The sequence below is a fragment of the Tiliqua scincoides genome, chromosome 2 (genome assembly GCF_035046505.1).
Source record: "Tiliqua scincoides isolate rTilSci1 chromosome 2, rTilSci1.hap2, whole genome shotgun sequence".
NCBI lineage: Eukaryota > Metazoa > Chordata > Lepidosauria > Squamata > Scincidae > Tiliqua > Tiliqua scincoides.
The window spans coordinates 228,436,487-228,450,169 of NC_089822.1; the positions used below are offsets into that span (position 1 = coordinate 228,436,487).

Below are 13,683 nucleotides of genomic sequence, written 5' to 3' on the forward strand. Positions count from 1 at the left end.
GCACTGTATCCAGCACAGGGTTGGGGCTGGCTGTGGTACAACCTGGGACAAAGGGGATTGATTCCCATTACCTCGGGGAATGTGGCAGCAGCCCAAATGGGGCTTCTTGGATCTACACCACCTAAAGAGGTTGCGCAGATCCAAGTGGTGGCAGTTCTGCAGATCCAAGTGGCTCATGCTAGGCCAAGCTGCCTGGGAGGGGGGTTAGGATCCGGCTTAAATGCCAGATCCTGGTACCACCTCATGGGCCCACCCACTGCCAGCCCTCCCCTTGCCTTGGATTGTCCAATTTCCACCACCACCCTCCCCAGACTTCTGCACTGGCCTGACTCAGGCAGGGCAAGCTCATCTGTCCACTGGCGCAGCAGGGCTGGATTCGGCCTCCCAACTCCTGAGGTGTGTAAAAGGGCCTTATGGCACTTTTGTGATACCCGGAGGCTGGCGCAAGGGACTTGCGCTGGCCTAGGGCACAGTTTGAATTGCGCCCCTAGTCTTCTCCTAAAGGAACATACCAAACTCTTTTAACTGTTTCTCATAGGACCTGAACTATGTCCACTTAATATAAAGAATGCTCTCTAAATCAGAGACAGTAGTGTTCAAAGGAGCTCACAAAAATACTCCCAGGTGCCTGAAAATATAAAGTGAGACTACTAGGAAAATATTTCTCTAATATGACCTCCTGGAAGTGGCAGGCATATAGCTTGACATCTTCATTCATTCTTTCCACAATCTTTCCTGACCCGAGAGATGCTTGTACTTTCCCGTGGAGCTTGTTTGAGGTGAGATGGATTCTTGATTTCTTTCCTTTGAATTTCTCACCCCCCCATCCCATGTCACAACCTGCTTTGAAATCTGTCCTCAGTTTCACAAGCAGTTGGCATTCATGGTGTGGTGGCAATTGGGCAAGCTGCTCCAGCTCACTTCTTTAAAAAGATGTTCAATTCCAACTCTGGGTTCACAGAACAAATCACAGTCCTGTGGCTCCTGGTCTCTATTTTTCACACATTTTAAGACACAGCTGTGTATAACCATCAATATCTAAAGCCAATGTAAGGGCATTCCTTGTGGAGTGAGATCTCAATTCAGTCTCCTGATCTTTTAAGTAGTTTACAGGGCAGGAGAGTGAAGAGGTGGCCTCTTGCACCACCTGATGGTGGAAGGGAAAAACAGTCCACACTACAGAGAAACTACCAGTCTATGTTGTTCATGAATGACTCTGAAGGACTGACTGCAGCCTTGGCTCCTCCTCTCCCCCTTCTCTCCTCTCTGTCCTCTTGGATTCATTTGAGAGCAAACTTGTGGAGCAGCGAGATCTGTCACAGGGGCAAAGCCCTCACCTGAAATTCTTGCAGACTGGAGAAGAAGGTTGACTTTTCAATGGTTTCAGCTCAACAAGGAGAAAAAGAATCATTCAGCCAAGGAGTTTTGGAAAGAAAGATGAGTTAAAGGTAAGAAGAAGGGTTCCTGTGTCACTGAGGAAGAGATGTTGTGCTGGGATGTGTAAAAATGTGTCTGTGACTAGTGTTTTGGGTGGGCTTCTTACCCCTGTATCTGCATGTACTCTCTCTCTCTCTCTCTCTCTCTCTCTCTCTCTCTCTCTCTCTCTCTCTCTCTGTATATATGTTTTTATGAAGACACTGGAATAAACACTCCAGTTCAAAAGGGACTCCGAGAGCCAATGAGCAGTGGTTAATTGTTGCTTTCAAGTAAATTGGAGCAAACCATTGAAATGACTGGAACGCGGAGACTGAATGAGTGCCTAGTGAGAGAGCTGTTTTCTGAGGAGGGTTCTGCCCTGGGAAGGTGACAGCGGTGCAGTGCAACTGATTTCTGGTAAAACTCCTTTCCTTGTTTTTTTTTTCTCCTGTCATTGGAGTAGGAGCCCAAGAAGAACACATCGAGTTCTTGGGAGCATCATTGGAACAGAGTTGGAGAGGAGAATAAGGAGACTTGTTCTCTCAGCTTCTTCGGGACCATGAAGCCTGCAGAAGACAAGCATAGCTCCTGCTTCGAGGACCCCTTCCAGTGCAATCCCAAGTGAAGGCACCCAACCCAAAGTGTGGAAAACCAGGATTAAAAAAATACAGGGTGAAAGCAAATGGGAGTAAAGGGGCATTGCAGGAAAAGGGGAGATCAAGTGAAAGGCCTAGCCCCATGAAAGGGGAGGCTCTAAACGGAACCACAGTTCACCAAAGGAAGCTCACCTCAGATCAATCTCTCAAAGAGCATTGGATGGAAAGGGGTTAGCCATGGATCCACTGTGCTTATTCGTGAATGATATGTGGACTTACAACTGTTCCCTGAGCAATTCCTCCATGGAGAACCAGACTTCCCAATTCAACACAACTCGCGTTCCAGTGAAAAGGAATGAGGACATTGCCAAGGTGGAGGTGGCGGTGCTCTGCCTCATCTTGATCCTGGCCCTCACTGGGAATTTGTGTGTCTTGCTGGCTATCCACACCACCCGCCACAAGCATTCCCGCATGTATTTCTTCATGAAGCACCTGAGCATTGCTGACCTGGCAGTGGCCATCTTCCAGATCTTGCCTCAGCTCATTTGGGACATCACCTTCCGGTTCTATGGGCCAGATTACCTCTGTAGGTTGATCAAATACCTGCAGGTGGTGGGGATGTTTGCTTCCACTTACATGCTCTTGCTAATGTCCCTGGACCGGTGCTTGGCCATCTGTCAGCCTTTGAGGTCTCTGCACAGGAGGTCTGACCGACTGTCTGTTCTCCTCACTTGGATAGTGTGCCTTCTGTTCAGCATCCCACAGCTTCAGATATTCTCTTTGAAGGACGTGGCTCATGGGGGAGTTGACTGCTGGGCGAGCTTCATTGAGCCCTGGGGACCTAAAGCCTACATCACCTGGATAACCTTGTCTGTCTACATCATTCCCGTAGTAGTCCTGAGTGTCTGCTATGGCCTGATCAGCTTCAAAATTTGGCAGAATGTGAAGCTAAAGACAATCCATGAGACCAACATGAGCCTGACTGCCTCCAGTCACTGTCACGGTGGCACTCTCTCCCGGGTCAGCAGCGTCAAACTCATTTCCAAAGCCAAGATCCGGACTGTCAAAATGACCTTCATCATTGTCTTAGCATTCATTATGTGCTGGACTCCTTTTTTCATTGTGCAGATGTGGATTGCATGGGACCAGGATGCCCCAAAAGAAGGTATTTGTTTTCCCCCCTTTCCTGTTCTGTACATGCTTCATGAAATAAATGTAGAGATTGCCCAATGAATAAGGTCTTCAAATTATAGATATATTAGGTCCATTTAGCATGTCAATAAAAAAATGAAGCATCATTTAGATGGTAAGTAGATTGATTTAGGCTGCAATCCTAACCACACTTTCCTGAGAGTAAGCCCCACTGAACAAAATAGGACTTACTTCTGAGTAGACCTGATTAGGATTGTACCCTTACTTGCTAGGATAGGGTAGAAGGATGAGATGTTAGCCCTTTAAGACTTCAGATATTGTTTAAGAGCTCTTGGACCTGATATTTCTGTCACTCTCACTGTCCTGCCTGCAAAATGAGGCACTTGTATGCTTGGGAAATGGAGATTTATGACAGGAAAGTAAGTGAGCATGAGTAACAAGAATGTGTGTGGAGAGATCCAAGATATTATGGACTTTTTCCCCATGTTCTTTCACTAAGACTACAATTCTATGCACACTTACCTGGGAGTGAGCTCCATTGAGCACAATGGGACTTACTTCTGAGTAAGGGATCCTTCGGGTTGTAAGTCACTCTGGTTTAACCCCAAAGTGAGATTGAATGATAGACTGGCTAGATTCTGAACATAAGGATAGAACTTGGGGGCCACAGGAAATGGTCTGGGAATTCTTAGCAGTGACTGATGAAACTGATTCGGACAGGGTACTAATAAGGAAGTGTCTTCTGAACTATAGACTGATATTGCCAAATGGGACCTGAGCAAAGAGAAAATAAGTATGTATTCCTTTAATGAAAAGCCATTGTTCTACTTTTTTCTATTTAAAACAAAACACTGTTTCTCATTTGCCTACAATAGACAGAGGTAAGTGATTTCCCAGCTTATGGACCAGAATATGGACACCTGCTATTTACTGTCTTGCTTGTTTCTTCTGCAACCCTTACTTTTCCTATGACAGGGAAAAACTTTATTCAAAGGCTGGCCTCTCCACCTTCTCCCTCTGAAGATCAGTGCCAATAACCCACACAGATCAGCTGATCTTATCTCCTTGCTATCTGCAGTGCTCAGTGCAGGATGAGAGATATTCAACCAACCAAGTCCCTCAGTGTGATACACCATTCACTCTTTCAGGTCTTGGCTATAGAGCATTTTATTAGCAATAATCCCAAATTATCTCTGTAGAGCAGCTACCCTTCTTCTGTGGGTGAGGTCACAGCTACATGCTTATCACTTGATGACTGCACGTGACATCGAATGATGACTTGGTTGTATGAATGAAGCATCACAGTTCAATCGGCTCAGGTAGAACCATTCATCTTTCTCCCACTGTTTCAAGCACATGTTCATACTTGCACAGACTCGTGTGCATGCTCACTCACCCAGACAGGTTGGGCAACTTCTGTATTTTCAGAGTCTGGAAATCAGAATGTTATTTTGCTGCACAACCTCATACCTTTCATTGGAAGCCAGGATCTATAGTGCAATCAGTGCTACTTCCCCAGGTGGGCTTTGAGGATCACACAGTCTGACCTGGCCAGGGCATTATATACAATCCTGACAGTGAGACACTATCTGTCCTGACTTCTGGAAATAATTTTATGTTCCTTACCAGTGGAACTATGGGCAAAATTGGTCACATATTGCTCAAAATTTGGTGGGCATGTCACAAGCTACAGAAAATGGTTTTAAGAGCTAGTTTCACCCTCCCACCCCACCCCGAGACCCATGGCTAGCAGAAGCTGTACATTACTTTCCAGGTCTATTATTCTAAGCATCAGCAACCAATTATTGTAGTGGCAAATATCAGAGCCATGAGCCAGACATCCTCTGCATGCCCCTCTGCTGAGTTTCACATTAAGTTGTGTATCTTCTCTCTACTTTTTTTCCTATAATAAAAAACAGTCTGAAGACACTGCAAATTTAAGTAGTTGAGAAAACTTTTCCACTGGCCATTGCCATATTCGAAATTGCCGCTCCCGGCGGCTTTTTCTGCCCACTAAAGAAAAAAGATACACATACTATATCTTGCTTGAACTGAGGGTCAGTTTCTTGCAAATGGCTGAGATTTGAATATGAAAAATGCAGAGTCAAATTTCTGCTCATCCACGAAGCTTACTGGGTGGCCATACTCAGGCTAGTCAGTGTCTCTCAGCCTAGCCTACCTCACAGGGTTGTTAGGAGGATAAAAATGAGATTAGTTTATGTGTGCCATGCTATGCTCTTGGAAACCCAGATACAATTCTGATGAAATAGTGGTTCTGATGCTGCAGTCCTGATGCTGCAGTCCTGCAGTCCTGGGAATTGTCTAGGGGTTCCCTTCAGCTATATACTTCACTCCAGTTATAAATTGAAAAATGCCTTCAGGAGTCCAGCAGACCCTGTGAGTTCAATAGGTGTAAACCAGTGGTGACTCTGGACTGCAGGCTGTTGCTCCACCCAAGCAGTTACATAAAACAATCTGGGCTGAGTTCACTGGGTGGGGTTGCTGGGACAGCAGCATAGCCCCAGCAGCTACTTTAATCGGCAAACTCTGTTCCCACAGCATGGTGTGCAGTGGTGGATCTGCAATGATGCAAGTTCTGTGCTTGCTGGATGGGCACAATATCATCTACAATCTGCTAATACTCAGGTTCTGATTTACAGGGAATCAAATGTCTCTTGCTGCTTATGAAATGCAAAAAAATATTCACTTTGACATTCTAGAAAGATTAAAGGATTGCTATCAAAACTACCAGACTGAATGATGTGCCTATACTGAATTGGCCAGAATGACCTATACCTCAATCCAGCATTTCTCAGACTGGGTTGGGACCCACTAAGTGGGTCATGAGCCAATTTCAGGTGGGTCACATAGCACCTAGCTCAGCTGCCACTGAAAATACAGAGATGAAAATACAAGGTACAGAGCTGCTGAGCAGGGCAGGTTCCTGGTGGGAGAGAGGCATGGTGCTTTGCTCTGAATAGGTGGGAAGATGGGACGCTGGAAAGGGGGGGCAGCTGTGTGATTGGAAAGGAATCCAAGTCTGAGTTCTTCCCAGTGGGAATGTTTGAATTCTGAGCTATGCAAAATAACAGTGTGAGTGTGTTGTGTAATGGAACCTTTGGCTGATTGTGGCTTAGGTTTGGAACCTAAACTGATGGTGTCACTTCCAGCCATGACATCACCTTCAGGTTAATGACATCACTCCTGGTTGGGTCCCGACAGACTGCCATTCTAAAAAGAGGGTCCTGGTGTTAAAAAGATTGAGAACATCTGGCTTAATCTCTTTGAAGAAGAGCTCTGTGAAGTCTGAAAACCTTCACAAAGCTTTGAACCAAAATAGCTGTGGATGTCAGCGATTGTGGACATTCAGATTTTGTCCGCAAACAAAGTGGTAGAAAATGAAAGGCAGGGCTGAGAGAAAACATTGGGCCAGCAAAAGGAGTGTGAATGCGGAGTGCAGAGAAGCTGTTGTAGCTCTTCGTAGGTCTCAGTAGAGATAACAGCAAAATGACAGCTGAGGAAGAAACTCATTTGGGAATGGGACTGAAAAAATTGCATTCAGAGCCTCACAGTCTAGATGTCACTGCTTAAAGCATCATGTTGCTTCTCTCTCTCTGAGCTTCACTCAGAGCAGATAATTACATGAGATTCCATTACCTCCAATACAACACTTTATCAGCCAAACATTATAAGATAGTATCCAACTAAAATATTTCTTTGAAATACTTTTCTTGCCATGTCTTCCAAGTGTTGATAAGGGTGAAGAACAAGGAAATGGGACCTTCCTGATCTGGTGAGCGACCTTGAATTGGTAATACAAATCAGTAGCATTCTTTGCCATTGTGCCACCCAGGGCCACACCTCCAGGGATGTTACCCCCTACCTAGAGGGGCCTTCCCCCTGTGCCCACTGCCTCGCGCCAGCATTCTGATAGCTGTGGAAGCTGCACGCAGCCTCCCTGGCCCTCAGAAGTCCTTCTAATGCCTTATGGAGACTCTAACCGATGATTTTCGGCCCTTAGAAGGACTTCTGAAGGCTGGGAGGCCATGTGCAGCTTCCCTGACCCTCAGAACACCTCTGGGGTGAAGCCCTCAGGGGTCAACCTTCAGATGTATTTACAGGTTCAGCCTTGTTATACACGAATTTTTTATACATGGATTTGACTCAACACGAATGGCCCCTGCAAATGAGAAGGAATGTGCTGATCCCTGGAGAAGGGGAAAAATGCATCCCTTTAAAATCAGTTTAAAAAACTGAACAATCTTTTAACAATAGCATCATTAATTAGAGAGAGAGAGAGAGAGAGAGGGCAGCTGGCTGACAATACATCAATCCTTCTCTCTTCAGTGACCCCTCCCTTCCCCCTGAGCACTTGAAAGAAAGGTGATCACTTTGCATTGGTGAAGGGAGGGGCTGAGTGAAGCGCCTTTGTAAGTGCTTGGAGGAGGACTGATTGATGGATTGTCTTCTTAATGACTCTTATCTTACATCACAAAGGTCAACAAGGCTGTTTTTAAATCACCTGAGCGAAGAAACTTTGTTTTTTAAATTGATTTGCTATAGTGCGTTTTTTGCTGTCCACATGAGTGCTTGGAATGGAAACCACATGAATAATGAGGCTCAACCTGTATTTGCAAAGCAGCACTCCTATACTATTGGTGGCTGACTGAGTGTTGTAGGCGAGGGCACTGCAGGGGGGTGAGGATGGCCACCCCCCTAAGCCTGGCTTCTGGGGCATTTGTCTCCCTTGCCTCACCAGGTGCGCCACTGAAGGTGCCATTAAGGAGCTGCCCCACTGTAGTCATTCTTAAGTCTGGATTCTAGCCCCGCCTCCTGCTCCCAACCTACCCACCCTGGGAACTGCCCACTGCCTGCCCTCCCCTCACCCTCTTCCTCCCCAGGAGTGCCTCCCTCCCGCCCCCCCCAGAACCTTGTGTCAGCCCAGCCGAGTAAGCCGCCATGGAGGCTGGATTCAGCCTCTGTGTGCTGGCGTACCTCCATGTGCCGATGCGGCTTACTCCTGAGGAGATGCAAATGTGCTTTATGGCATGTTTGTGACCCTCTTGGGCACCTTTGGATTGTGCCCTTAGTGGTTTCTATCCAGTGAACGCCCATCAGGAAAGGAGCGTGGCAAAAGGCTGCAGTCCAAGAAGAGTAGTACCTAGTGGGTAGTGTTCATATACCCTTCCTACTTTCTGCTCTCCCTTTTTACCAGGTCAGCAACCGGGTGGGGGGACAACACTCATAGTTCTAGCCACTGCCAAATTTCAGGCTATGAAGACCAGGTGGGGGGGGGGGCAGAGCTATCTGGGAGAAACCACTCTTCCAGCAGAGCACAGAACCCCTTGTGTTATTATCTAAGTCCAAATCACAGTAGTGCCCACAAACTATTAGATGTGACAACCCAATGAATTACCTATAAGTATAGACTAGGGCTGTGGTTTTCAAACTCTCCGGGAGTTTGAAACCTGCAGTAACTGTGGGGGTGGGGGGGAGGCAGCAGGGGCAGGGGGAAGGCAGTGACGCGATCCCCAGGATTGCGTCGCTCAGGGGGCTGCAGGGACTGGGATGCACTCACCAGTCACTGCAGCAGCTGCCCCTGTGTGCGGGGAGCCCTGCATGAGTGCCTGCAGGATGTCCCAGGTCAGGAAAAGGGAGAGTGGAGCGATCTGCTCTGCCTCTGCAAAAGCGGAAGCGGAGTGCGATCACTCCACTCTCCCTTTCCCTGACCTGGGGAGCCCTGCAGGCGCTTGCGCAGGGCTCCCCACACACAGGGACTGCTGCTGCAGGGACTGGTAAGTGCATTCCAGTCCCTGCATCCCTGTCAGAAGGGAAAGTGGAGCGATTGTGCTCCACTTCCAGTTTTGTGGAGTGGGGCGCAATCGCTCCACTTTTGCTTTTCCTGACCTGGGGAGTCCTGCTGAAGGTTGCGCAGAGCTCCCCGCACCCCCGGCAAGTGCACACAAGCCCCTGCAGCCCCCCTGAGCAGTGTGATCCTGTGGATCGTGCCGCTGCCTTCCCCCTGTCTCCTGGCTGCCCCCGCCCCTTAAGGGGGCAGAGGCCAGGACCCACAGGCTGGGGTATCGCAATGCCCCAGTTTGAATACCACTGGACTAGGGAAACAAGGAGACAAAATAGAGTCAGGGCACAATCCTAACCAGGTCTACTCAGAAGTAAGTCCTATTTTGTTCAATGGGGCTTACTCTCAGGAGAGCGTGGTTAGGATTGCAGCCTCAATGAATTAAAAACTCAAAAGATAAAAGGAATTAAACAAAATGAGGTACAAAGAGTGTAATAAACAAGCTGATGGAAAATGCCTGAACTTGCCTGGATAGACATAAAGAAAAAGTTTGAGTATGCCCAGCAGAGGGAGCTGGGGAGCTATCTAGAAGCATGGCACACAAAACCTCCAACACTTTGTTAAACAGGTGAAGTTGGCTGGCTCAGTGTGAAATGAGCAAACAAAACAAAATTTGTTATATATATATATATATATATATATGGGTGGGGGCAATGGGTGGGGGCAATGGAAGTGGGAGTGACATGCCGTGTGAGTACAATTGCTTATTTCCATGCAATGGGCTGGATTGAGGGAGACGTACCATCTGATCTGGCCTAGTGAGTCCCTGGTTGTGGCTTCTCTTTAAGAGAGCCTTTATGGACCTCTTTCCTTGACCACCTTTCCCATCATCCCAGAAATGTCAGTCTGGCTATTTTGGGGTGTGTTTGTGGTGTGATGTGGTAAGAAACACTTTTTCTTTCTAAGTCTCCAAATACTGTACCTGTACTTCAGCTGAGGTTGAAGCTGAGGTTGAAGCTGTACTTGAAGCTGAGGTTACATGATGGTGGTGTAGTCCTATATCCAGTGGCCATTTCTAACCATTGACTAAGCTGGAAAAGTGGGCATTCCATTGGGGACTAGAAGGATGAATGTTTCAGCAGCCATGGTTTCCATTCTCTCTCTCTCTCTCTCTCTCTCTCTCTCTCTCTCTCTCTCTCTCTCTCTCTCTCTCTCTCTGTGAATATGAAATTAACTTCATTTTATTTTGCCAATATTTTAACTGATCCTTAATTACACTGTAATTAAGCCGTATTGCCAGGACATGGAAGCACAGCTCAAGAACTCAGTCCAAAACTGTAAAACAAAACAAAAAATCCTACAAATAAACACAAAGGTGAAAAACTCCCTAAGATGGAAATTCCTAGTGCTATAAGTATGGAGTAAGCCCAACATAACCCAGTGGAGGTTTCTTCTTTGACCACAAGCTTATGACTGTGCTTCTTGATAGTACAGTATTCATAAGAGGGGGCTCCGCAATCAGCTGGAAAGGTGTCAGTAAACAAGCTAACAATCCATCAGGCAAAGCACTCTGGTTCAGACTCATGGCTGGACCAGATGTTTGGAGTTAGAAAAAATGGGAGTGCAGCATGATGAGATGTTTTCTAATGAGTAAAATGTTTATCTTCTTCCACCTGTGCGGAGCTGGAAAGAACTTTTCTAGAGAGAGTATTTGTGTTCCTAGATTTGTGAATGTGCGTCATATGCACTCACCAAACCTTATAGCATCTGCTTCAACACTGACATCAGTGGTGTCTGTTTTTGTCACGGTTTTTGTTTTTCACTGTGGCTGTGTCATGTGATCCGAAGAATGCTATAATGCACCATAGGTTTTGGCTCGATTATGCAAATGCACCTTTACATTAGCAGCTTAATGTCAAAAGGTGGCTGCAAGCACTCCTACTTGAAGGCATGCCAATTCTGTCACCAGCCATGTCAATCCCTAGAGATAGTAATAGGTAAAGGAAAAATGATCACAAATGTCAAGGCAATGATTTTGCCCCTTTTTATAATGCCACTTAGCATTTATGGAACCTGTTAGAGCAGGGGTGCTCACACTTTTTTGGCTCAAGAGCTACTTTGAAACCCAGCAAGGCCCAGAGATCTACCAGAGTTTTTTTTACAATGTTCGCGCCATCATAACATATAACATTTATGTGTACAATGTATGTTGGTGTACCTTGAGCCCCACTGAGTATAACAGGACTTACTCCTGAGTAGACATGCCTAGGATTAGGCTGTGAGGCTGCAATCCTAGCCACATTTACCTGGGAGTAAGCCCCATTGAGTACAATGGGCCTTACTCCTGGCGTTTCCTCCCAGAGGCACCTGAAAGGGGGGGGGTCGGCACGCCGCGATCTACTCATTTTGCCTTGTGTTCTACCGGTAGATCGCGATCCACCTATTGAGCACCCCTGTGTTAGAGGAATGTGTGGAGTGATTCATATACATTAGTAATCCTCAGTAATCCTCACAAGAGTTCTGTAAGGTAGACCAGGTTTATGATCCCCATACAGCAGACCAGGCATTGAAAATGGAATACTGTGGCTTACCTAAGACCACGGGCAGCCCAATCCTAACCTGCACTGGAACAAACAGGCTGACTGACCTGTGCTGTATCCAGCGCAGGGTAGGAGGTAGCTACCTCACAACTCACAATAAGGGGATTTACTACATCAGCTTTCTTTTCTTTGACTAGTCTAAAATGTGAACAGCCTTGGGGTAAGAAGTTTCTTAAGCACATCATACGTACACGTGGGAACTACTGGGTCGATGACCAAGGTGCTCCTGCTGCTCTACAATTCAACTGGGCTATTGGTATAGTGGTGATTCAAATTAATGACTCACCACAAACCTTGTAAATTGAGACTTGGTTTTCTTATCATTGATCTTAGGTCTGCGACACAAGATCCCCCAGCAAATCTTATAACTGAGTTGGCACGTATCCCAACTCCCCCCAGCCAACTCCAGCTCTCAAGCCAAGCATCTCAATAGCTCTTTAACCCAGTATAACAGAAATGTAATTTTGGGGTACTGAAGGTCTTCTATTGGAATGATCTCCCTGCCTTTCAAATACATTCCATTTGGTCTTTTACAAAACATAGATTTCACACCCAAGGGGAAAAAAACTGAACACATAGCCTTGTGTAACTGAATATCTGAAAAAATAAAACTTGGGAATTGGAATTGGAGACCAAATTCTCCACCCTCAAATTCCATAGTGATATTGAATGAATATTTTTTCCTTACTTCAGACATTCTTTCTAGAGTCTAAATTCAAAGCATGTTTTTCATGCCCACTCTGTTCATAGTTAGACTTAGCAAATTCATGGTCTTAGCATGAATCCTTGAGGCATACAAGGACTGCCCGAACTGCCCAGTGGCAGGGCCAGATCTCATTCCACCATACGCTATGGAATCACCACATTCTAGCCACCAAGCTTGAACCTGCTTAGTTTCTTGCCTTCAGTCTCTATATTATGCTTGCCCATACAACGGTTTTCAGAGATGTGTGCTGTTCTTGGAAGAGCTTGGAAAACATTCACCCAGTTTTCTCCGACTCTCATAACCTTGAAAGGCGTGAGTTGGCATTCTTTCTTTATCAGATCCTGCTATATCTAAAGTTCCCAGAACTGTGTGTTATTTATCTCTCTCTGATGTGTTTCCACTCCACAGAATTGCCGTTCGTCATCACCACGCTCCTAGCAAGTCTGAACAGCTGTTGTAACCCCTGGATCTACATGCTTTTCACAGGTCATCTTTTCCATGATCTCTTGCGCAGGTTCCTCTGTTGCTCTTCGCACTATTTAAAATCTCGACAAGAGTGCAATCTAAGTGTCAGCAAGAAAAGCAACTCTTCCACATTTGTGCTGAGTCTCAAAAGCTCCAGCCAGAGGAGCTTCACGCAGCCATCGACAGCGTAAGGAGGAAAAACTCAGCTCTCCATGAACTGTAACACAAGTTGGGTGGACTGGTATCAGCGTGTATATATCTAAAGTTGTAAGGTAGAGAAAGAGGGGGTGGGTGGGTTTGGATGTAAATACATACATAATATATAATATAATATTATATTATATAATATATTATATATAAAATATATTAAAATATATGTATGTAATGTGCAGGGTAGTTGTTATTTAACTGAAACGCAAGAGGACAGAGAGACAGCTGTGGTCTAAGTAGTAGATCATATTCAGGGCTCGATCACTGTGTTTTTCAAACACACAATTGGCTCCACAAGTGTTACATCTGCCTTCAGGTACAAAGAGCAGAACTGAGAGATGGTGAAACACTGATCAGATGGAATTGGTGAAGCTTTTCCAACTCACATGTAGCAGAATCAGATGGCATAGTCTCTCCTGGACTGAACCATTCAGACTACAGGGGGTAGGCTCAAAATCTTGAATGTTCCCAACAAAATAAACTCCTGAATAATAAGTTTTTCATGTAAAAGGGTTCTTGGCTAGCCCAAAATTTTAAGCATTAAGGTACAAGCAATATATTTTATAAGGGAATGCTCCCAAATTAGATTCATAAATGAAAAGTCTCATTTATTCAAAGTAAATATCCTAGTGGAATCATTTATATTCTAGTATAAGTTTTGAAGTGACATTTTACACTGACAAGTATGGAGGGGTGTATCGATGAATCCTGTATCCACGGTTTCACTTATAAGGCATT

General features: G+C 45.7%; 1 protein-coding gene across 1 annotated transcript; it reads left to right on the forward strand.

The window, feature by feature from the left end:
* The first annotated feature begins 1,298 nt into the window (after positions 1-1,298).
* OXTR (oxytocin receptor) lies at positions 1,299-13,005 on the forward strand. Its single transcript, XM_066615144.1, has 3 exons — positions 1,299-1,448; positions 1,880-3,177; positions 12,679-13,005. The coding sequence occupies exons 2-3, from the start codon at positions 2,250-2,252 to the stop codon at positions 12,924-12,926; spliced, it is 1,176 nt and encodes a 391-aa protein (XP_066471241.1). The 5' UTR covers positions 1,299-1,448; positions 1,880-2,249; the 3' UTR covers positions 12,927-13,005.
* Positions 13,006-13,683: the final 678 nt, after the last annotated feature.

Coding starts and splice junctions, on each gene's coding strand:
- OXTR (XM_066615144.1), top strand. CDS start 2,250: ATGGATCCACTGTGCTTATTCGTGAATGATATGTGGACTTACAACTGT. Junction 3,178..12,678: donor CCAGGATGCCCCAAAAGAAG/GTATTTGTTTTC, acceptor TCCACTCCACAG/AATTGCCGTTCGTCATCACC.